The sequence below is a fragment of the Pelodiscus sinensis genome, chromosome 4 (assembly GCF_049634645.1).
Source record: "Pelodiscus sinensis isolate JC-2024 chromosome 4, ASM4963464v1, whole genome shotgun sequence".
Classification (NCBI taxonomy): Eukaryota; Metazoa; Chordata; order Testudines; family Trionychidae; genus Pelodiscus; species Pelodiscus sinensis.
Genome location: NC_134714.1, coordinates 106,567,947 through 106,590,438, shown reverse-complemented (window position 1 = coordinate 106,590,438; position 22,492 = coordinate 106,567,947). Strand labels below are relative to the sequence as shown.

The 22,492-nt window shown below is 42.6% G+C and overlaps 1 protein-coding gene across 2 annotated transcripts in view; it reads left to right on the top strand.

Moving 5' to 3' along the window:
• IPO7 (importin 7) overlaps window positions 1-22,492 on the top strand; it is a 66,285-nt gene that overhangs the window by 5,308 nt on the left and 38,485 nt on the right. For both annotated transcript variants that reach the window (XM_075927955.1, XM_075927956.1), the window contains exons 2-8: window positions 8,078-8,159; window positions 11,694-11,847; window positions 12,297-12,455; window positions 15,686-15,842; window positions 16,964-17,053; window positions 20,530-20,624; window positions 20,726-20,810. In XM_075927955.1, coding sequence (XP_075784070.1) covers window positions 8,078-8,159; window positions 11,694-11,847; window positions 12,297-12,455; window positions 15,686-15,842; window positions 16,964-17,053; window positions 20,530-20,624; window positions 20,726-20,810 — 822 coding nt within the window. The remainder of the gene's footprint in view (window positions 1-8,077; window positions 8,160-11,693; window positions 11,848-12,296; window positions 12,456-15,685; window positions 15,843-16,963; window positions 17,054-20,529; window positions 20,625-20,725; window positions 20,811-22,492) is intronic.

Below are 22,492 nucleotides of genomic sequence, written 5' to 3'. Positions count from 1 at the left end.
AAAGGACTTTGTCATCTTAGCCTTCCTTCTCTTAACCATTCTCTTTTTCCACTGTATATTTCTGTTTACAAATCTCAGAGGAGTAGCAGTGTTAGGTCTGTAACTTTAAAAGCAGCAAGTAGTCCTGATGTACCTTAGAAATTAACAGAAATATATGGAATTGTGAGCTTTCATGGATAATTCGCACTTCATCAGAAGAGTTGGAGTGAAAATAATAGAAACACACACAAAAAAAGCAAAAGAAGTATTTGTCAATTGTAGGACCCCTGTTAATGAGGCTAAGTGGGCTGGATGTGTTCCATTCATGGCTTTTGATGTGAAAACGCAGATGTTAAAGGCAGGGCAAATTGGCTTTGTAATGCTTCAACCAGTTTAATGCCTAGATTCAAGCTAGAAAAGTAAATATTTTATTTTTTAGCAGTCCCTCGATTGTAACAAGTTTGGAAAAATACTACGTGCAGTATGGATTTTATGATAGACTAAAATTTTCGTGCTCCAAAGGAAAAAAAGAAAGGTTATTACCTGTCATCTCAAATGAGATGAAGTTGTTGGGGTTATCATTTAGTATTTGTTTTTCCATAAAATATTATATTTTGGTATGAATTACATCCATTAAAGTTGCAGTTCTCTTTTGGGGGAGGGGAAAGAATGTATTTTTTCTGTACTAATTACCTATATTAAGTTCCAAATGTAAAGCCTTGTGCGGGTCAAAATTTGTTTCCACAAAACTGAGCCACCGACATTCATTTTTATATCCATGTGTATCTGCATCTGTGGATGTCAAGTGAATATCTGCAAATTTGTAGGGTTTTAGATTAAGGATGTAAAACTCTGTTTAACCAGTTAACTGGTAAAACATTGTATTTAATCAGTTAACTGCTCAAATATGGCAGATGGGGGGGGGGGCTGCTTCAGCCCAGCTGGGTCTCCATGGTAATGCATGGCGGGCTAAGCCCCCTTCCCCTACTGCAGGCAGGGTCTGGGCTGGCCTGGCCAGGGGTTGCTCCAATTTGGCTGGAGCAGACCCTGGCTGCATCAGGTGGAGGGCTGCCAGTACTGGTAAGTGTCACCTGTTGAGCTAGGGTATTTGTATCTGCATCTGTAAAAATGAGCTGTAGATATCTACTTCTGTGAATATAAAGTGGATATCAGCGTATTTGCAGGGCTATATCCAAATGTTATGTTTTGCACTTATATTAATTTCTGATTGAATTTTGTAATTGAGATTATGTAGCATGTTAATTTTCTGTTTCCAATTTAATTGTATATGTATTACTGTATCAGGTAGGCAGGATCACATCTAGTGAAGCTAAAGCTTCAGAGAGGTAGCCAAGTTAGTCTGTAACTGGAAAAACTTAAAAAACAACAAATAGTATTGCAGTACGTTAAAGACTAACAAATTATGTAGATGACATCATGAGCTTTCATGGGCATAATCCACTTCTTCAGATGAATGAATCAGCTTTCTGAAACGTGTTTGAAGACGGGTAGGTTCTGGAAAACTGACACTAATAAATAGTGGGGTAATATTTGTCATCTGATAGAAAACATTCCTCAGCTGGTAAGGCTGAATAACAGAGATTGCTCAGAGGAAAAGTCACTGAATTCTTTGGCTCTTAGACAGCAAAAAAGTCTTACCAGTGACACAGCATGTTGGGGCGGGGAAAGAGTAATAGGATAACTGCTGTTAAGTGCTGTATTATTTGGTAGAAAAGGACAGGCTTCTATTACTAAAAGTTCTGCTGCAGTTACAATTGCAAAAATGTTTATATTTTAATATATAGAAAATTAATGGTGCATGTAAACAAGGAAAGGTTAGCGAAAGATAAAACATCTTGAATTTCTGGATGCTGTAGGAATGACTCTCAAATACACACTTTGTTTAAAAAATAAAGCACCTAAGCTGTACATAGTGGAGGCACTGTTTCTGTGCACATATATGTGTGTATACAGGCAGTCCCCGGGTTACGTACAAGATAGGGACTGTAGGTTTGTTCTTCAGTTGAATCTGTATGTAAGTCGGAACTGGCGTCCAGATTCAGACACTGCTGAAACTGACCGCCAGTTCTGACTTACATACAGAATCAACTTAAGAACCCCAGGCGTCCCCAAGTCAGCTGCTGCTGAAACTGATCAGCAGCTGATTCCAGGAAGCCCGGGGCAGAGCAACTCTGCCTGGGGCTTCCTGTAGTCAGCGCTGGTCAGTTTGAGCAGAAGCTGACTTGGGGACGCCTGGGGCAGAGCAGCTGGGGTGCTACTGGACCAACCCAGCAGCACCCCATCTGCTCTGCCCCAGACGTCCTGATTCAGCCGCTGCTGAAACTGACCAGCAGCGGCTGAATCAGGACCTGGGGCAGAGCAGCTGGGGTGCTGCCGGGTTGGTCCAGTAGTGCCCACGGGCGCTGCAGGACCAATCGGCAGCGCCCCAGCTGCTCTGCCCCAGAGTCCAAAACAAAAGCCTGGTCTGCTGGGGGGGGGAGCACACTAGCTGCGCCCCCCCTCCCAGCAGACCAGGGACACGGGGAGCAGAGCCGCAGCGGCAGCGGGGTGCCGCGCCTCTGAGGCTTTGCTCTGGCAAAGCCTCAGAGGCGAGGGACCCCGCCACGGCTGCGGCTTCAGTCTGGGTGCCTGTGGTCTGCTGGGGACGGTCCCCAGCAGACCACAGGCACCCTGACTGAAGCCGCAGCCGCGGGGGGGTCCCGCGCCTCTGAGGCTTTGCTCTGGCAAAGCCTCAGAGGCGAGGGACCCCCCCGCGGCTGCGGCTTCAGTCCGGGTGCCTGTGGTCTGCTGGGGACCGTCCCCAGCAGACCACAGGCACCGGGTCTCAAGGGGCAGCAGCAGCGGTTCCCGCGCTTCTGAGGCTTTGCAAAGCCTCAGAAGCGCGGGAACCCGCCCGGTGCCCCTGGTCTGCTGGAGACGGTCTCCAGCAGACCAGGGGCACCGGAGCAGCTTACGAACGGGGCTTTCTTCCGGGGCGAGAAAGCTCCGTTCGTAAGTGCGGATCCGACGTAAGTCGGATCCGCGTAAGTCGGGGATTGCCTGTACATTTGATTTTTATTTATATGTATATATATATATAGATAGATTTTGTGACCCAGTTCTTAGAATGGGCATGCATAAACATTTTTTTAATCTCTAACAAGAAATCTGGTAAATTCCTTATAAGAAGTAAAGTTAATATTGTTTAAAATGAAGATGTTTTAAGTTTTAAAAATGAGAACCCAAATTATTAAGTATGGAATTGACTAGGAAAGGCGAGTTGCATCACTGACTATTCAAATATATGAACAAATGTAAATTATCCACTGGTATGTGCAGGGAGCAGGCTTAAAAGTCAGTTCTTAACACATATGGGCTCCCACCTGCCCCTCTGCACTTCTGCCTCTGATGCAGTGGCAGCAGTGCAGGTGAGTGGGGAAGAGACCTGTGTGTAACCGTGCATGTTAATCAATGAGCCCACGCTCATTGGTTAACTGTGTACACAGTTACTTTCACATTCATAGACTCATATACTTTAAGGTCAGAAGGGACCATTATGATCATCTAGTCTGACCCCCTGCACAGTGCAGGCCACAGAATCTCACCCACCCCTCTTAGAATAATCCTCTCACCTATGTCTCAGATATTGAAGCCTTCAAATACTTTGAAGGCCCCAACATGCAGAGAGTCCTTCAGCTGTGATCTGTGCCCAATGCTACAGAGGAAGGCGAAAAACCTCCAGGGCCTCTGCCAATCTACCCTGGAAGAAAATTCCTTCCTGACCCCAAATATGGCGATCAGCTACACCCTGAGCATGTGGGCAAGACTCACCAGCCAGACACCCAGAAAGTTCCCTATAGCAACTCCTATCATCCCTCCATTGACCTATTTCTAACTGATAATGAATGGTCAATTAGTTACCAAGATCATGTTATTTTATCCAACCATCCCCTTATCATAGAACTGGAAGAGACCTCAGAAGGTCGTCAAGTCCAGCCCCCCGCTCCAGGCAGGACCAATCCCATCTAAATCAACCCGGCCAGGGCTTTGTCAAGCCAAGACTTAAACACCTCTAGGGATGGAGACCCCACCACTTCCCCAGGTAACCCATTCCAATGCTTCACTACCCTCCTAGTAAAATAGTTTTTCCTAATATCCAATCTGGACCTCTCCCACCACAACTTGAGACCATTGCTCCTTGTTCTGCCATCTGTCACTACTGAGAACAGCCTCTCTCCATCCTCTTTGGAACCTCCCTTCAGGAAGTTGAAGGCTGCTATCAAGTCCCCCCTCAGTCTTCGCTTCTGCAGACTAACAGACCCAAGTCCCTCAGCCTCTCTTCGTAGGTCATATGCTCCAGACCCCTAATCATTTTGGTTGCCCTCCGCTGGACCCTCTCCAATGCTTCCGCATCCTTTTTGTAGTGGGGGGCCCAGAACTGGACACAATACTCCAGATGTGGCCTCACCAAAGCCGAATAAAGGGGAATAATGACATCTCTGGATCTGCTGGCAATACTCCTCTTAATGCATCCTAATATGCCATTAGCCTTCTTGGCTACAAGGGCACACTGTTGACTCATATCTAGCTTCTCATCCACTGTAACCCCCAGGTCCTTTTCTGCAGAACTACTACTTAACTGGTTGGTCCCCAGCCTGTAACTATGCTTGGGATTCTTCCATCCCAAGTGCAGGACTCTACACTTGTCTTTGTTGAATCTCATGAGATTTCTAGTGGCCCAATCCTCCAATTTGTCTAAGTCACTCTGGACCCTATCTCTGCCCTCTAGCTTATCTATCTCTCCCCCTAGCTTAGTGTCATCTGCAAACTTGCTGAGGGTGCAATCTATCCCCTCATCCAGGTCATTAATAAAGATATTGAACAAAACCGGTCCTAGAACCGAACCTTGGGGCACTCCGCTAGAAACCGACCGCCATCCTGACATCGAGCCGTTGATCACTACCCGCTGGGCCCGGCCTTCTAGCCATCTTTCTATCCATCCATTCCTAATCTAGAAACCTGCAAATGTGCAGATATCTGCTTTATATCAGTGAGGATCTGCATTTGTGGATGTGGATCGCTGCAGTTCATTTTTGTGGATACAGATGCCAATGTAGATACACAATTTTGTATCCTTATTGGGACCTTGTTACAACTAGGAATGTGAATGGTTAACCGGTTACCTGGTAAGCATCACCCATAATGGGAGTTGGAGGCCTCATGGCATAACATAAGTTAAAATAGTGGCTTCATCTGCTTTTCAGTGCACCTAGGATCAAGCGACATAACACTTACATTTAATAGGAAAATGCCTGTTACTGGTACATTATCCACTTTGCTACTGCCTATATGAAGCAAAGAAAATAATAACATCTTCAAGATGGTTATGAGGACATTACATATGAGTACATAATAAATTAAATAATGCCTCTGCTACAATACAGCAATCATCTCCAAACTTTTTACACCCAAGTTCACTTTTTAAATATCAGGGCAAGCCAGGATCTACTCCTTCCCTTCCCTAAGACCCCACGCCTTCCTTGAGGCTCTGCCCTCTCCAAACTCACCGTTTGGAAACCAATGGAAACTCACCGTTAATTACATAATTACATTCAGGCCATTTTGCCACTGCTGGGGAGAATGGTTTAATTTAAATTATTAAAGAAATTAAGTGTTTTAACTTTCATGTTAGTTTATCAAACTTCATTTTAAATAAAGTAAAATGTTAACTTATGTCCAACTCAAAAGGTTTCAGTGTTTTCTTTATTTATGGCATGTGTGGGAAACCTTTTTTGGGTCGTGGGCCACTGATCCACAGAAAAATCAGTTGGGGACCACACAAGTGAGAATCAAAAAAACTCCTTCCAAAACCCCCAACCCTCACTGATGTGGTCCCAAACTGAGACACTTCACCTCTCTGGCAGTCCAGCTCCACGGAGCAAGGGGAAGAGACATTGAGAACTGAGGTTCAGGGCTTTCCGCAGGCTAGATCTACTTTTCTGGGGTTCCTGAGTTAATGGATTTTGTGGAACCCCTTAATCTTTGCTGTGCGAACAAAAATGAGGGGCTCAATGTGTGGGGCAGGACTGCCAGAAAGTGGGACAGGGATTCAGGATCTGGGTGGGAGGTGGAGTGCAGGATGGGGTGAGGAGCGCAGGGTCTGAAAGGCAGCAGGAGAGGGTGTAGGATGGGAGTACGAGAGGGAGTTAGAATCTGCAAAAATGAACCACGGATATCTGGATCCAGATCCATGAATGCAGATATCTGTGGATTTGCAGGGCGCTCACTATAAGTTAAGCATTCAGCATTATATATTGTGTGGGTTTAATTCAAGTTCACTTTAATTTTCTTCATTTAGTCTTTTCTGATTTTTCATGCTGGGTTTGGGGTTTATAGGTAACTATCATAGTTTTGAATTTTGTTAACAATGAGAATACGTGCAAGAAAAGTGTTCAGTGGGAAGTTAATCAGCATAGTGAAGAAAACTACTCCTTTAAGGAGACCCATTGTGCGTATTCTGCCAAATTTTGTTACATTGCTGATGTTAATCTGTTTAGACTTCCATGAAGAAGCCAAGGTTCCATAAGTTTGCTACTGTATGATGTACTCTTTAAGAATACAGTTCTTTTGTGTTACAAGAGGCCATGTTTATTGGTGATTCACTTTTTACATCACTATCAGTCAGTTGTGGTAAAAGAATGTAGTGCTTAGTTTATAATAGATTAATATGAGCAGTTTGAAAGTCTGTCATGAATTCTTGCCTTGATGAATCATACATGTCTCAATATAATTGTAAAGGGAAGTCATTTGACATCCAGTGCTCTCTATCAGCATTTCTTAAGAAGATAAAATTTTGGGCATATTGGGGAAAAAATGGTTCCATGTTTGAAATTAATTTTAACAGCAAAGTGGACTTTGCTCAACTGCACTTATATCCAATAAGACAAGAAAATTGCCTTTGTTTCTTCTTGCATATAAATTAAATTACATTAATCATCTCCTTTACATAGAAAAGAGCTAACTTACCAGTTTCCTTTTGTTGAGAGCAATTATAGCTCACATAGTCAGATATTAATAGAATAAAGGCTTGTGGTTCTTTATTTGAACTGTAGGTGTTCACATATTAAATGTTTGTATGAAGTCTATCTTTTAAAAAAAATCATAAGGGAGGGTGATTTTTATAAAATTTTAGATATTTAAAACTTCCTTTAAACATAGCAGCAGATTAACTTAAATATAGCTATGCAAAGGCTCTGTATAAACATATATCTTTAAAAATATGTTTTTAGTCTGGTGTGTGTTCATAACTACAAATGTGAATGGTTAATCAATAAGCATTACCCAATAAGGGTGATGCTTACTGGTTATGGTTAACTGGCTGAGGCTGGAGCAGCTGGCTACAGGCAGCAGGCTGTCCAGCCTCCCCAGAGCAGCTCCCCACCCAAACCCGGTTAACTGGTTAAACATGTTTAACCAATTAAACTAATTAAATGGGATTTTACAGCCCCAGTCATACCCCTCAGGTCACGTTTAGCAGCAGATCATTGAATGACGGATATTAGACAAAATCTGAGAATATTAGGATGTCAGAAAAAACGTACAGGTTGGCATCTCCAAATGGTAAAAACATTAAATAATGACTTAACATCCATGCTGACCTAAATCAGAATGCTAAGTTATTTAATTATGCAGTGTAATTGTAGCTGTGCTGTCATGCTGTAATGTAGTTGTCCTAAACTGGGAGTGAATTTATTCTGTGGTAAAGAACTCTGGTTACAAAAATCTGTTATACACTGGGAGTTGGGGAGGGAAATGTGGCATTTAGCAAACAATAAGCCGACCCTCCTCCTCCCCCCCCCCCACACATACCATGAGATCTTCTGAGTAGAACAAACTCAAAGGTTTTGAAAGCTCTCATTTGTCACTTGAATATTACAACTCTAGTTTGAATTGCTGATGTCATAATCATCTCATCAAATAGTACTCACAAATATTTTTGAAAATGTAATTAGTTGGAATGTCCTAAAGGCATGATTGTTTTTTTCCAAATATTATTTTTTGGCATCTGACTGACTTGGTTTTGTCTTTTGCTTCGCAGGCTCATAAGTCAGTGAACTTTGTTTCAACTCTGCTTCAGATCACTATGTCAGAGCAACTGGATTTACCAGTGAGACAGGCAGGCAAGTTTTCCTTTTCTTTAAACCCAAAATGTTTGCATACCATATACACATGACATTCAAAAAATGGTGAAAATGACATTACAGTTGCGTCGTAAAGCATTCAAAAGCTAGCAAGTGCCACAATTAACATTGCCTGTGGAGTAAATGAGATATGTAATCATATATTGAATGATGAGGATAAAAAGAAATATTGAATAAGCTACCAGTTTAGTGAGTACAATCCATTCTATGCAGTTTGGTATTGTATGTACATGCAGACCAAATTAAGATGACAGGGCAACCATAACTTTTGGTTTTCTGAATGCTTGACTTTGAACAGTAATGTTCTTTTAATGATGCGTTTGCAAGTTATTACTACATTTATTTTGGCTTTAAAAAAATAGAATTTCTGTGTTATCATATGGGATTATATTTACATCCGCATGGGTTTCCACAAGGGTCTGCAGCAGGGCTGGAACCATAGGTTCCTGGGGGAATTCTGTGTCAAAAAATTCAAGTTCCACACACAATATTTTAAAATTCTGCCTATTTTATGTGTCCAAATAACACAATATAATCATGTCGGTTTCAGTTCTAGTAATTTATTTCAAAATACCTGTCAGCAAGTATGTTTGTAACAATAAAGGCAACACAAAAGATTCCTCCATGAATAGAGAGTAGGGATGAGAAAGGTTTACTGATTCTGGTTTCCGTCAGGAAAAAATTCTATCCTAGCACCACTTGAGCTAATGAATTTATTAGTAGCAGAATGGGCAGCAACTACTAGAGATGCATGAGTCACACACACTTTGCCCTTCGATTTCTGCTAAATAGCAAGGGAAGATCGAGACTCTCTAATCTTGAGTTGAAGTCCAGGTTCTGAAGGGGCAAGTACTTGAGTGATTATAGATCCTACTTACCCTGAATGCTCTGGCTCCTGTCCTTGTCTTCCTTTGGTCCTTTTTGCCTCAGCATGCCTTTGCTCTTCATCATTTCTTTCCCCTTCTGTGTTTGAGGCCTTATCTACAATGGCAAGTTAACAGTGCAATAAATCAGCTCACGGCGCTGTAACTCCTGTGGTGCCCACACTGACAAGGTAGTTAGTGCACACTAACTCCACAATTGCTGCGCTCTAGGTAAACCATCTCAACAGAAGACATAGAACTTCCTGTGGTGCCAGTGTGGACATGATGGTGTAATACAGCGCTGTGACAGGCTTCTATTACCTGTCACACACAGCCTGTTCTCATCTCTCTGGTCATTGGTGACCAGCCCTCAGACCTGCTCTCTAAAGTTGGGATGTTAAATGTAATCAACTAATTGACTAGTTGATGGATTTTCCATTGACTAGTTGATTAGTCGATAAGCAGGGGAGCCACAATGGGGTTAGCTTTCGCTCTGACTTTTAAATGTCTGCTCTTAATACATTTAAAAGGCAGCACAGCAGGAGGGACCCAGTCTGAGCTGGAACAGCTGATTCTTGGCTCAAGCAGGGTCCCCCCTACTGTGTACCAGCCTTTTAAATACATTTAAATTCATTTAAAAGGCTAAAGCACAGTGGGGGGAACCAGTGAGAGCCAAGAATCAGCTGACCCAGCTCATGCTGTGCCCCCCCCCCCCCCCCACGCGCTTCTGATTTTTAAATGTATTAAGAGCCAATAGGCTCTTAATATATTTCAAAGGCAGAGGCGCAGCATCTGGTACTGGGTGCGAGCCGGGAATCAGCTGATTCCTGGTTTGTGACTGATCCCCGATACCCCCCTACCCCATGTGGAGACAGTGCTGGGGGGTACTGGCTTTTAAGTAGTCACACCCCAGCACTGGCTCCTGCTTCCCCCTCCAAACCGTGCCTGCCTTGCTGCCTCTGGGTATGTCTACACTACCACCCTACTTCGAACTAGGGTGGTTAATGTAGTCAATTGAAGTTGCAAATGAAGCCCGGGATTTAAATATCCCGGGCTTCATTTGCATCTTGCCGGGCGCCGCCATTTTTAAATCCCCGGTAGTTCGGACTCTGTGCCCGCGGCTACACGTGGCACAGAGTAGGTAGTTGAAATTAGGCTCTCTACGAGGAGTAATGGTAGTTCAAATTAGAGAGCCTAATTCGAACTACCTACTCCGTGCCGCGTGTAGCCGCGGGCACGAAGTCCGAACTAGGGATTTAAAAATGGCGGCGCCCGGCGAGATGCAAATGACGCCCGGGATATTTAAATCCCAGGCTTCATTTGCAACTTCAATTGACTACGTTAACCACCCTAGTTCGAACTAGGGTGGTAGTATAGACATACCCACAGATAGAGGATAGTCCCTGTCCCTCCCTTTGCTGCCTCTATTGGGCTTTAAGGGGAGGGACAGGGACTAGCTGACTATGCAATAAGCTTTTGCTAATCAGATAGTCGACTAGTGGCTTACATCCCTATTTCACATTCCTTTGGAGTTTTGAAAGTCTTCTTCATGTTTGCTCTTCATGGAATGCTCTCAGCGCATCTTTCCAGGTAACCATGCCTTTTCCACTCACCAGATGATCTCCTACTTCGAGTCATGCTAAGGTGCTGCACCTCATCAGCGTATGGGGAGCTCTCCAGTCCCCCCTTCAGCCTTATTTTTAGTCCTAGTACCTTCAGGCTTTAGAACAGGAACTTCTCAACATAACAATGTAAAATATTTTTAACACTGACAGATCCCCATATCTTATTCTCAGAAACAGCTGTTTTTTGCTGGAACTTAATTCAACTGAAGGCAGACACTTAAATTTGGAAGATCTCTGCCTAAACTGTTTGGCAAAATTGTGTTATTGAAAACTGGGTCTCATAATGGAAATTGATGGAAAATCTTCATTTTAATTGGCACTGTCTGCTCTAATTTTGGCAAATGCCAGTGGAGTTGCTTGGAGAGCCTATATTCTCGGAATCCTTTTTGGTACTGGTGCAAGACATTTAATTGAAAACTAGCAGAGAACCTATGGTACTGTATATATGTAGAATCAGAATTCAGTTATTATTTATTTTGCTGTAGCTGTGTTTGTAAATCTGAACTTTCTTTTGTACTTGTAAAGACCATGGAGCTCAGAGTTACATATATAACAGAATCAGACTTATAAAATTGAAGCAATAATTGTCCAGAGTTTTAGTGCTGACTAGTCTTGTTAATGAATGCAAAAAAAAAAATCTCAAAATACTTACAAAGGAAGCTTCTTCAGAGATGTTTTAATAACAAGTTACCAGAACTCTTCTTCATAATAAGACATGGAAATATGTCTTTCTATACCCTAATTTTCAAAAATATTGTCTGAAAAGAGTATAATGTTAGGGAATTGTAGATTTAAGAACTATTACAGATGCTACACTTGATAAATGGAGAAAAGGAATTGTTTGTTCCATATAGAAAATTGAGAGATTTGTGATTTTTGTATTCGGGTAGAATGGCTTTCTGGTAAGTTAAAGATTCCAGTTAGTGTTCATTCATGGAGTGCATTTTCTAAATGTAAAAATATGCATGTCAGCATAATGACTAACTTTTGTATTGATATCGAGATGCTTTGCCATTATCTGACAGGTGTTATCTACTTGAAGAATATGATAACTCAGTATTGGCCCGATCGTGAAACTACACCAGGGGAAATTCCACCTTATTCCATCCCAGAAGAAGATAGACATTGTATTCGTGAAAATATTGTAGAAGCCATTATTCATTCTCCTGAACTAATTAGGTATACACTTTTAATTTGTTTAAATTAGTTTTGATTCTTTTCTCTTAAAATTAAGAGCACTTGCATACTACATTTCATTGTGTCTTGGATTGAGACACACAGATTTTGTATTGGAGAGCATGGAATTAATGTGGTTAAATGGCTTTTCATTTAATTTGTACATTATACAACATGTTGGGGATTTGTGTAACATGTTTTTATTTGTTTGAAAAACAATGGATTCCTAAATATTATAACCCTCGTACAAAATTTCAGAAGATAGTTTGTCAAGCAGAACAGAAGCAGAAAACCATATAAACTCCTCTGTATGTGTGTATAAGACTTCTGAGCTCATGTTGTCTTTTATCTGTTCAGCCAAACACTAGCTGCTGCTTCATCATCAAAACAAAAAAACTCTTAAAATAATGTAGGTGGTTACGTGTTTAACTATGTGTGTATTTGACTTCCAGAGTACAGCTTACTACTTGCATTCATCACATTATCAAGCATGATTACCCCAACCGCTGGACTGCAGTTGTGGAGAAAATTGGTTTTTATCTTCAGTCTGATAACAGTGCTTGCTGGCTTGGAATTCTCCTTTGTCTTTATCAACTTGTGAAAAACTATGAGTGAGTTTTCCCTAAACAAAAAATATTGCATGTCTATCAATTTGTAGCAATATATTTTAAGTTTTTTGTGTATGTGTGTGTGTGTGTGTGTTTGTGTGTATGCATTGCATGTTAGTGTAAAATATTGAATTAAATGTTGCATTGAGCAATTGATACTGGAGGTAATTAATATAAACCTTTTGAATTCAATATCGATAGTGTTTTACCACATGGAAATAGACTCATGTGGACTTTTCTAACTAGTTCCATAAACAGTACATAATTTTATTTCTTCATGTTAAAGATTTGAAATCAGAATATTAGGGTTTCTTTAAAGCAGTCGCTTTTTGAGTTGAAGATGGGCATGATAGCACAAGTGTCTTACAGATAGGAAAAAAGACTGTCTAGGGGACAAAAGTATGGCTACAGGGAAAAAATGATATTTATTAGACATCTAGAGTGTTTGTAATATAGGTATTGTATTACCTGTGAAAACTGTGTAAAGGTTGCAAAGTCCAAAAATTCAAAGGTTATGAAATGCCAGAATTAAGGTTATCCTTCGTGCATATGCATTGTCCATTCTCTTATGGGAAGTCTGTACCAGAGCCACAGATCCTCTAGTATCTCAATCTCCTTAAAGGCTTAATTTATTTGTGAGTATCTGAGGTTTGGCTATATACCACCTATATCTAATCATAAATACAGTCCATGCAACTGCATGTGTTAATTTTGAAAATCTGTCCCTGACTATGTAGTGATGGCTTAAAACTGTTGTTGCAGCCTGTCGGTCATTCAGTTTTAAATTAATCTAAAGCATTAATAGACTTTAGACCTATGTAAGAGCTGCATGGACTTTTCAGATGAAAAGCAAATAACTTGGGCCATTCAGCATTGTTGCTTCAAAGCCAGCCCATGTTTTTTAACTGACAGGTCTTTACATAGGTCAGATCGTTTTTTCTCATTTTCTGGTGTTACCATGTTCTTCTTCATTGTATCTTCAAGCCAGTTGGTAATGGACTTTTCTTAAGCAACACTTTTGTTCTCTATTTTATCCTAAGCTTTAGGCTTCTGATTAATTTAATCTGTAAGAGCCATATTTATGATTTTTATGTTGGACTATTACTTTTTAAATTGTTATATAGTTTTTATAAGACATGCGTTTAGTATCAAGATTATTTAGGTTTTTGTTGTTTATGTGAAATGTCACTATTAGAAGGTTAATTTGTGTATTTTCGTTCAACTGTATAAAGTCCAAAAATGTGTTGGCATAAGAATCAGCATACTTTAATGTTAATTGTTTAAGTAAAACTGTGAATTCTGAAATACAGTACATAAAACTTTGTTCTTAAATCCTTAGTTTAGAACAGGGTTGGACAATAATTTTTGATGGGGGAGGCACTCCCAAGAATTCGGAAGGTGGTCAAGGGCCACATTCTTCCATGTTAATGGGTCTGGGATGGAGGTTAGATGCAGAAGGGAGCATGCAGTGAGGCATTGGGGTGCAGGAAGGGGTGTGGGATCTGGGAGGGAGATTGGGTAAAGGAGGCAGTTGTGACCTGGGTTAGGACACTAGAGACGAGGGGGTTGTGACCTTGGGCAGGGGATTGGGGTGCAGGATCTGGGAGGGAATATGGGTATAGGATGGGGGCAGAAGGTTTGGCTTATGTGGGTAGGGGTGCAAGAGGGTGGCAGAGGTTTTGGGCTGTGGCCTAGCGGTAGGGATTGGGGTGTGGGCTGTGGGTGTAGGATGAGAGGTAGAGGGTTTGGGTTATTTGGGGTAGGGGGACAAGGGGTTGGGGTGCCAGAGGCAGGCTCTGGCTGGGAGACTTACTTTCTTGACTCCCAGCCAGCAGCCTTCTCAAGCAGACTCCCTGCCCCCACTCCACCCCAGCTGTAGGGGACATGGTTTTTGAATGGCTACATGCTGGAGGTGAGCATGCTTCACAAACTGTCCGTTGACAACAAGCAACTCCCGTTGGCTGGAAACTTGCCAGTGGGATTGTGCTGGGGACAGCGGCAGCACATGAAGCCTCTCTCCCCTCCCCCAGGCTCATAGTTGTTGAAACAGAGTCCCGCAATGGCCACTTTTCTCAGCCGCGCGCGCGCATGTGTGTGTGTGTGGGGGGGGGGGGGGGCATGCAAGGAGTCTGCTTGAGGCTCCCTGCTGCAACTGTGGGCCAGATCTGGTGGCTTGTCAGGTCTGATCTGACCTGCAGAGGGTATTTTGCTCAGACCTGGTTTAGAACATCACTGGTAGTATCAGAGAATACGCTAATCAGTATACTCTAATCAGCTGTTTAGTTAAATAGGATCTTTTCTTTATTATATGTAGAACTGGGTGAAAAAAAGGTAATAACATTTTGTGTATGTAGAAGGTGAACAAACTCCAACAGTGCTAATGATCAGGTAGGGATATGGCTAGACATCTCCCCATGGCAAATACAGCATGTCTTTCAGCAGTGCTGTCCTCCACCTGCTCCAGTTTCTGGCCCATCTCTTTTGCCTGGAGATTTTGGGGGACTTCAAAATGAAGGCTCCTGTTATTTCAGGATGACATGACAGTGGGTTAGGGAACTCAGGCCTACCCTTTCCAGCAGGTTCTGGTCCAGGGCCCAATAGTAGGCAGTGACACTTTGCACTGTGGAGTGGTAAGTAGCTGCCTCTCAAACCACTTCCTATCCGATCTCCTTATCCCCACAGATTAAATCTAAGAATCCCAAATCAAGTCCCTGACCTACACGATCAGTCACCTGCCACTTCTTAGCAGGTGTGCTTAGGCAGTGAGCTCCTGAGCAGCACTATATACTAATGTACCAGAGCCACTGGTCTGCTCTGCTTCTCTTTTTACATCCCACCTTCAGCTTGTTCAGGCATCACAGGTGTGGATGGATGGAGCCACTTGGTCCCGAACTGCTCCTGAACTTCTTGCTCTACAGTGTGGCATTTCCATCACAGTGGAGGATTTTGATATTTTGAATTTTGGTTTTGTTACAATTTGGAAAACAAAGGAAAATATTTAAAATTCTCCATGAAAGGAATAAAGTCCTGATCCCAGGTAAAGCCTCTTAGAAGGCTGCTCTAGATCCATAGACTGAGGAAGCACCAGATTATCATAACTTGGTTTTAAAAAAATCTGTTCTTGGGAGTGGCAGTGGCCTATATGCCTCTTTTCTGTGCAGGCACAATTTAGTTTTCATATTGGTAAAATTTAGTTGTAAACTCTTTGTAAAGCATTTTATTCTTACCTGAAGGTACAAGAAACCAGAGGAGCGGAGTCCCTTGATAGCAGCAATGCAGCACTTCTTGCCTCTTCTAAAGGATCGTTTCATTCAGCTTCTGTCTGATCCATCTGATCAATCTGTCCTCATCCAGAAACAGATCTTCAAAATCTTCTATGCTCTTGTTCAGGTGGAAGCAAATTTTCTGTATTCTTGAGCAAAGATTTAATCTGACAGTTTACTCCACCATTTCCCCTAAAATATATTGCAGGTTCAGCCTCTCTAGTCTGGCATCTTCAGGACCTGACCAGTGCCAAACCAGAGAATTTGCTGGACCATGAGAGAGCAATGTTATCTAGCAGCATTGCCAACACTTACACTGGTTACTGGGATGTGAGAAGACATTTTCGGAGTGAATTCGAGCTAAATAACAGCACAGAACACTCAGAGCCAGGGCTAGTGGCTACAAACAAACTTTATGGGACTACGGGAAACTTGGCCACACCCTTGATAAGTGGACATCCAGCTAACTAAAATCATGCCATACCAGAGAGTGCCAGATTAGAGAAGTTCAACTTGTATACCCTAAATATTAATGTACTTGAAACATTACCATTTAGATTTAATTTGAGTAATTTTTCACCAGTGCTCAACTGTGGTGTGAGTAACAAGTTTTTGGCATGATGATGTGTACCATAAACCCAATAATACAGATTTAGCAAATCATTTGATGTTAATTTGAAATTAAATTACACATTTTTGAGCCTACTATATTTGAACTCTCAGGAACCTGCCATTGCCACCCCTGAGTAAACCAGAGTGATCATGAGAGAACAAGAGCAATATTCCAAAACTAGATGCAAACCATTTATCATAGTTTTCTAGAGTGTTACTTCTATTATAGTAAACTGAACTAACATGCTGTTGCGTACATATATTTTAATGTTAGAGTACAGTATAATCAAATTTAAAATCAGAATTATCAATCCCTCTATTGTACTTGAAGTGAAGAAAATAATTGTTGCTGATTCAGAAAGCTGTAACAACTTAGAGTTTTTGCTAAATGATGATTTCACAATATCTAAGACAGAATTGAAAGGAAGAATGTTTTGAGGATGTACAATAGGCTGCAGAAGACCTGTCTAATGTTGCACTCACTCATGTGTTGACCACTCATAGCGTCCTAGTGTATAGCAGTTATTCAGTAAGATTTTGATGAGTTTTTAAACCTCTATAATTCAAGTAATTGATTGGATTGTTTTAAATGGATTTATACTGAACCTATTTTATGTTAATTATTTTTTCAAATAGTTTACGTTACCTCTGGAGCTGATAAATCAGCAAAACCTGACAGAATGGATAGAAATTCTAAAAACAGTTGTGGACAGAGATGTACCTGCTGTAAGTAGGTTTTTTTGGCTTCTGAATTAAATTTCCATATTTAAAGTTGTTTTCAAAAAGTTTAACTTTATTCTTTTGTTTGTACTTTCTATAAAATAGCTCCTAAATGTGTGGCAGGACAAACAGGAGTCTTGAGTGTTTGCTCATGTCCATTCCATCAGGAGTGTGCACACCATGTACATGATCCGTTGAAGGTTTCTCTAGCAGTACCAGTCAGATCGACTATGGACCTCCCTGGAGTGGCACCATTTGATGGCGTATATAGGTCCCTGCCACCTGCTCAGATCCTTCTTAGCAGCAGTGGCAGTTGTTGGAGCAACTTTGGTCTCTTGCCTTGCAGGTGCCTTCTTAGTGGCTTACCCTTTAACTGGTTGTAAATAGCTTAATACGTTGTAGTTTGCCATAGTTTAGTAGGGTTATAGTTAGTTCCTTCAAGGGGAGGGGTTTCTTTCTTATTCCCCGACTGACACATGCCTTAGTCTCAGGGATTTAAGTCTTGCAAGAGCTGTGGGAAGCCTATGCCCAAAGGGAATGTCCTACTGTACGTGCTTGGGAGAGGGCCATCAACAGATAAGAGCCCCATTGAAGGAGCTTGAGCCCAGGATGCAGAAGGAGCTTGAGCCCAGGATGCAGAAGGAGCAGGACTGTTGTCTTAAACTCCTTTTAATGGAGGGCAGCACCAGCTATAGCGATGCATAATGCACAGTGGCTATTGTGTGGGACGCCGGGGCATGGAAGAAGGATGCCTCCAGAGAATGCAGATGCCTGGCTTGCCAAGCGGGTTCGAGCATAGGAGTCTCTGGGACTGCGTAAGAAGACCGTGGTGGACAGAGGTCTGTCCCATCAGGAGCCACATAGTAATGCCAGCTTGTCCTGTCCTAACTCCCAGCTAAAGCACAGACAAATTATCCACCCCTCCTCCCCTTCTTAGCACAGACAAACCACCTGACCCGAATGCCAGCACCCACCTGGCCCAGGCAGCCACACATGTGCTGCCCCCAACCCCAGCTGGGCTGCCTCTGCTCCACTACTTAGCAGGGCTGCTTCCCACTGCTAAGCCAGCACATACGTGCTGCGCCTGTCCCCAGCTGAGCCCCCGTGTGTCCACCACTGGCGGCAGCAGCAGCAGCATCTCACGTGCTTTCGCTGGCTCTCCGCTGCTTCCACTGGATCACTTCTATAATAGAGTTGGGCAGGTGGAGAAAGCGAACACCGACTGCTGGCTGGTACACAGACCAGTCTGCAGCCTCCCTGGAGCTGGCTCTGTGGCTGCACATCAACCACAAGGCTCTAGTGGCAGCGCAGGCTCTCACTGTGCAGGGTAGGAGGAGTGGAGGCGAGCTCTCTCCCCACCTGCCAGTAAAAATCGGCTTGTGTGCTGCCTGTGGCATGTGTGGCAGGGGTTGCTGACCCCTGCTCTACAAACCCAGCTGGGACTATCTGGACAGGCTCATTATTCTTCTGCTCATAATTGCTAAGTTCCCTGATTGGTGGCTAAAACCTCAGGTAGTCTGTGCAGGAGGGCCTTTTGCCATGACTCAGCCCTCACTGTGGCTACTATGGCCATCTGAGATGGGCTGGACAACCCACTAGGGCAACGTCCGAACTCAAGGCTGGTGGTCTCAACCAGAATTATCACTGCACATCAACGTTAGATAGCTGAGTGAGGTTTGCCTGGCTTGCCAGACATTTAGACCCATCTTAAGGGCCAGTCTGGTGCAGTACGTGTTCCTCATGCTGCTAACCCTGTCAGTGGACAGGCCAGTGACACTTTCAGGCCTGGATTTCCTCCACTTCATGGTGTGGAAACTCCATGGCTGAGCCAGTTTGAGTGGCAGTGTTCACACTCTGTTAGTGGAGTTGGTTGTAATGCAGAAAACTCTCCACTCATGCAACATACCTGGCAAAGTGGAAGTGTTCTCTGTTTGGTCCCTTTGGAAAGGTAGCCCCCTACAAAAGATCTGTTACTGCTGTGCTTGACTACCTTTTGCATCTGAAACATCAGGGCCTGGCTATATCCACTATTAAGGTTCGCCTGGTGGCCATCTTGGCCTTCCACCCATGTGTGGCTGGAAGATCAGTGTTTGGCAACTCCGTGGTGGGCTTAAGGGCTTTGACTGATTCCCAGTGGTGCCTTAACCTTGTCCTGTACAGACTCATGGCCTCTCCCCCCTTCAAGCCCCTAGCGACCTGTCTCTTATCCTACCTCTCCGGGAAGGTAGCTTTTTTGGTGGCTATCACCTTGTCCAGAAGGGTCTCTGAGCTCTGAGCACTTACCTCTGAGCCCTTATACACAGTCTTTTATAAAGACAAAGTGTAGTTATGCTCACACCCACCTTTCCTACCTAAAGTAGCCTCTCAATTTCATGTGAACCAGGACATAATTTTCCTGGTATTCTTCCCTAAACTGCATACCTGCAATAAGGCATGCGTGCTTCACACTCTGGACATCAGGCCTGAACTTGCATTCCACGTTGAACGCACAAAATTGTTTTGTAAGTCACCACAAGTCTGGCAATTGTCGAGAGGATGAAAGCGCTTCCCATCTCATCCCAGCGTATCTTGCCATCGATCACATCCTGTAGCAGGACAGACTATGGCCTGACCAGAATTCCAACTCTGGTATTGAAGGCACACTCCATAAGAGCACAGGCTGCCTCAGCATGATCTGCACACAAGCCCCTAATCAGGACATGAGTAGGGCAATAGCATGGTCATCTAGCCACACCTTCATATTGCACTCTGCCATCACTTAACAGGTGAGGGATGATGCAGCCTATGGCAGAGCAGTGCTGCAGTCTGCAACTCAATCAACTCTAATCCTTCTTCCCTATAGATTACTTGTGAGTCACCGATTGGAATGGACAAGAGCAAGCACTCGAGGAAAAGAAAACTTCCCTACCTCTTAAAACTGTTGTTCTTTGAGATGTGTTACTCATGTCCGTTCCTAATCCTGCCTGCCTCCCCTCAGAGTCTTCCAGCAGGAAAGAAATTATCAGGTGGCAGGTCAGTAAGGACTTGTATACGCTGCCAATAAGGATGCCACTTCATGCAGCTTCACAGCCAACCCTATGGGTACTGTTAGGGGGAAACCTTACAACAGCCATGCACGTGGCATGTGCTCACCTAGTGGAATGGACATGAGCAACACATCTCAAAAAAAGTTTGTGAAGTTAATGAGGTGGTTTAAATAGACTAAACAGAGAGAGTTTTAAAACTTATAACCTGTTGTTTATAGACAAAATAGCAACTTAAAAATTGTACTGTAACTTATGTTGGCTTTTTACCAAGGAAAGTTGAATTTGAGCATTTGTATATTACCTTTTTATTATGGGCTTTTAAAAATTATTTTTATATCTGATATTTCTGTTGATGTGGAAGTGTGCTTACATAGCTGCTAATGAAAAAAGAAAAGCAAAAAAAAATTAAATCTGATATTTTGGCTATATTCAATAAATGTTTCTTTGTTCCTAAAGGAAACCCTTCAAGTTGAGGAAGATGATAGACCAGAATTGCCTTGGTGGAAATGCAAGAAATGGGCTTTGCACATTTTGGCTAGACTTTTTGAGAGGTAGCTGTTCTTCCCATGCCATCAGATTAAAAAAAACCCCTTCTAACATGAAATTTAGCAAAATATTTCTGCATACTTGAATTTTTCACTTTTAATTCTAGGTATGGAAGCCCTGGTAATGTCTCCAAGGAGTACAATGAGTTTGCTGAAGTGTTCCTAAAGGCATTCGCTGTTGGTGTCCAGCAAGTAAGAAATGCATGAACACTGAGTAAATGTGACACTTAACAATAATTTCCTCCTTCCCTGCATTTTTTCAAAGGATATGGCTCTTTTCAAAATACTTTGCAGTAGCCTGATAGTATCAGGGAGTATGCAGGAAACAGTTACACTTAGTTATCCTTAAGAAATATTGTATGTTGCTTGTGTAATCTGTTTAAGTACACTATAGGGTATGTCTATACTGAAGTTAGACACACACACCTAGCCTGTGACAGTGACTGAGGCTTGATCTAAAGGTCTGTTTAATTGCACTGTAGATGTTTAGGCTCAGTCTGCCCCTCAAGCTTTGGGACTCTTCTAACTGGCCACGTCTTAGAGTGTGGATTCCCAGGAGTGAACAGGGGTTCTGGATTTATGGCTTTACACCTACCCGTATCCCATGAATACCTTTTTTCTGTCTGGCTACAGAGATGTTACTGGTGCACAATCTTCAGTGGTCCTCTGGAGACTACGCTTACTATTTATACTAAATGGGTTGTTGCCTCTTGCATTTTGCTGTGGTGCTTATAAGTACCTTTCCCAGAACTGAAAAAGAGTTGTATGGCTCAAAAGGCTGCCCCTCCCATAGGGATCTGAGTGGTTTAACAGATTAACCATCCTTATTGGGTGATGCTTACCTGTTACAGTTAACTGGCAGCAGGAGGCTGCTCCAGCTGTTTGGCCTTCTCTCTCCCTTCCTCCAAATAACTTTAGTCTGGGTACATAATTGCATTGAAAATTGTTTAAAAAAATTACAAATCCATACTGCTTGATGGAGAAGATTTTTCAGGTGTACTTCTTAGACTTGCTTGGAAATGCAGTTGGTTCTCTCTTGTGTTATCCAGGAGAAAATTGGTTCAGGTCTTTGAAGGAAAATTCTTGAGTGGCAGGATTTTTGAACCCATAGAACTTCTTCTTTCTCAACAACATCAAGTTACACAGAAACAAGGAACTATTTTGCTCAGATTCTCTAGGACACAATTTTTGAAAGCTGGTGCATACGTGTGCATGTATGTGCATCTATAAATAAAAATAAGGAAGTCCAAAATATGCTAAGCCAACTGGTAATGTGCAGACATCACACCCAACACATGAAGCAGAATCAGCACTATCCAAAACTGACATCTTGCAGAGCATTGAAGGTTAGCTTTAGGGATGCCCACAAGGAAATTGATCTCTCAATTACACATGGGAGGGAAAAATTCTTACACGACATCTGTACAGTTGCAAAAATCAGGAGACCCTCTTCAAAATTAAAAAGCAATTTCTGACACTTGAGAACAGGCTCAAGAGTTCCACCTTCTGAGTGCACTTACTGTTTTTATCCAAGAGAAATGGGAAGTAAATATGCACAGTTTGATTACTGATAGACTTTGGACTTTAAGGTCAGAAGGGACCATTATGATAATCTAGTCTGACCCCCTGCACGGTGCAGGGCAAAGAATCTCACCCACCCCTCTTAGAATAATCCTCTCCTCTATGTCTCAGATATTGAAGCCTTCAAATACTTTGAAGGCCCCAAGATGCAGAGAATCCTCCAGCTGTGATCTGTGCCCCATGCTACAGAGGAAGGTGAAAAACCTCCAGGGTCTCTGCCAATCTACCCTGGAGGAAAATTCCTTCCCGACCCCAAATATGGTGATCATCTAAACCCTGAGCATGTGGGCAAG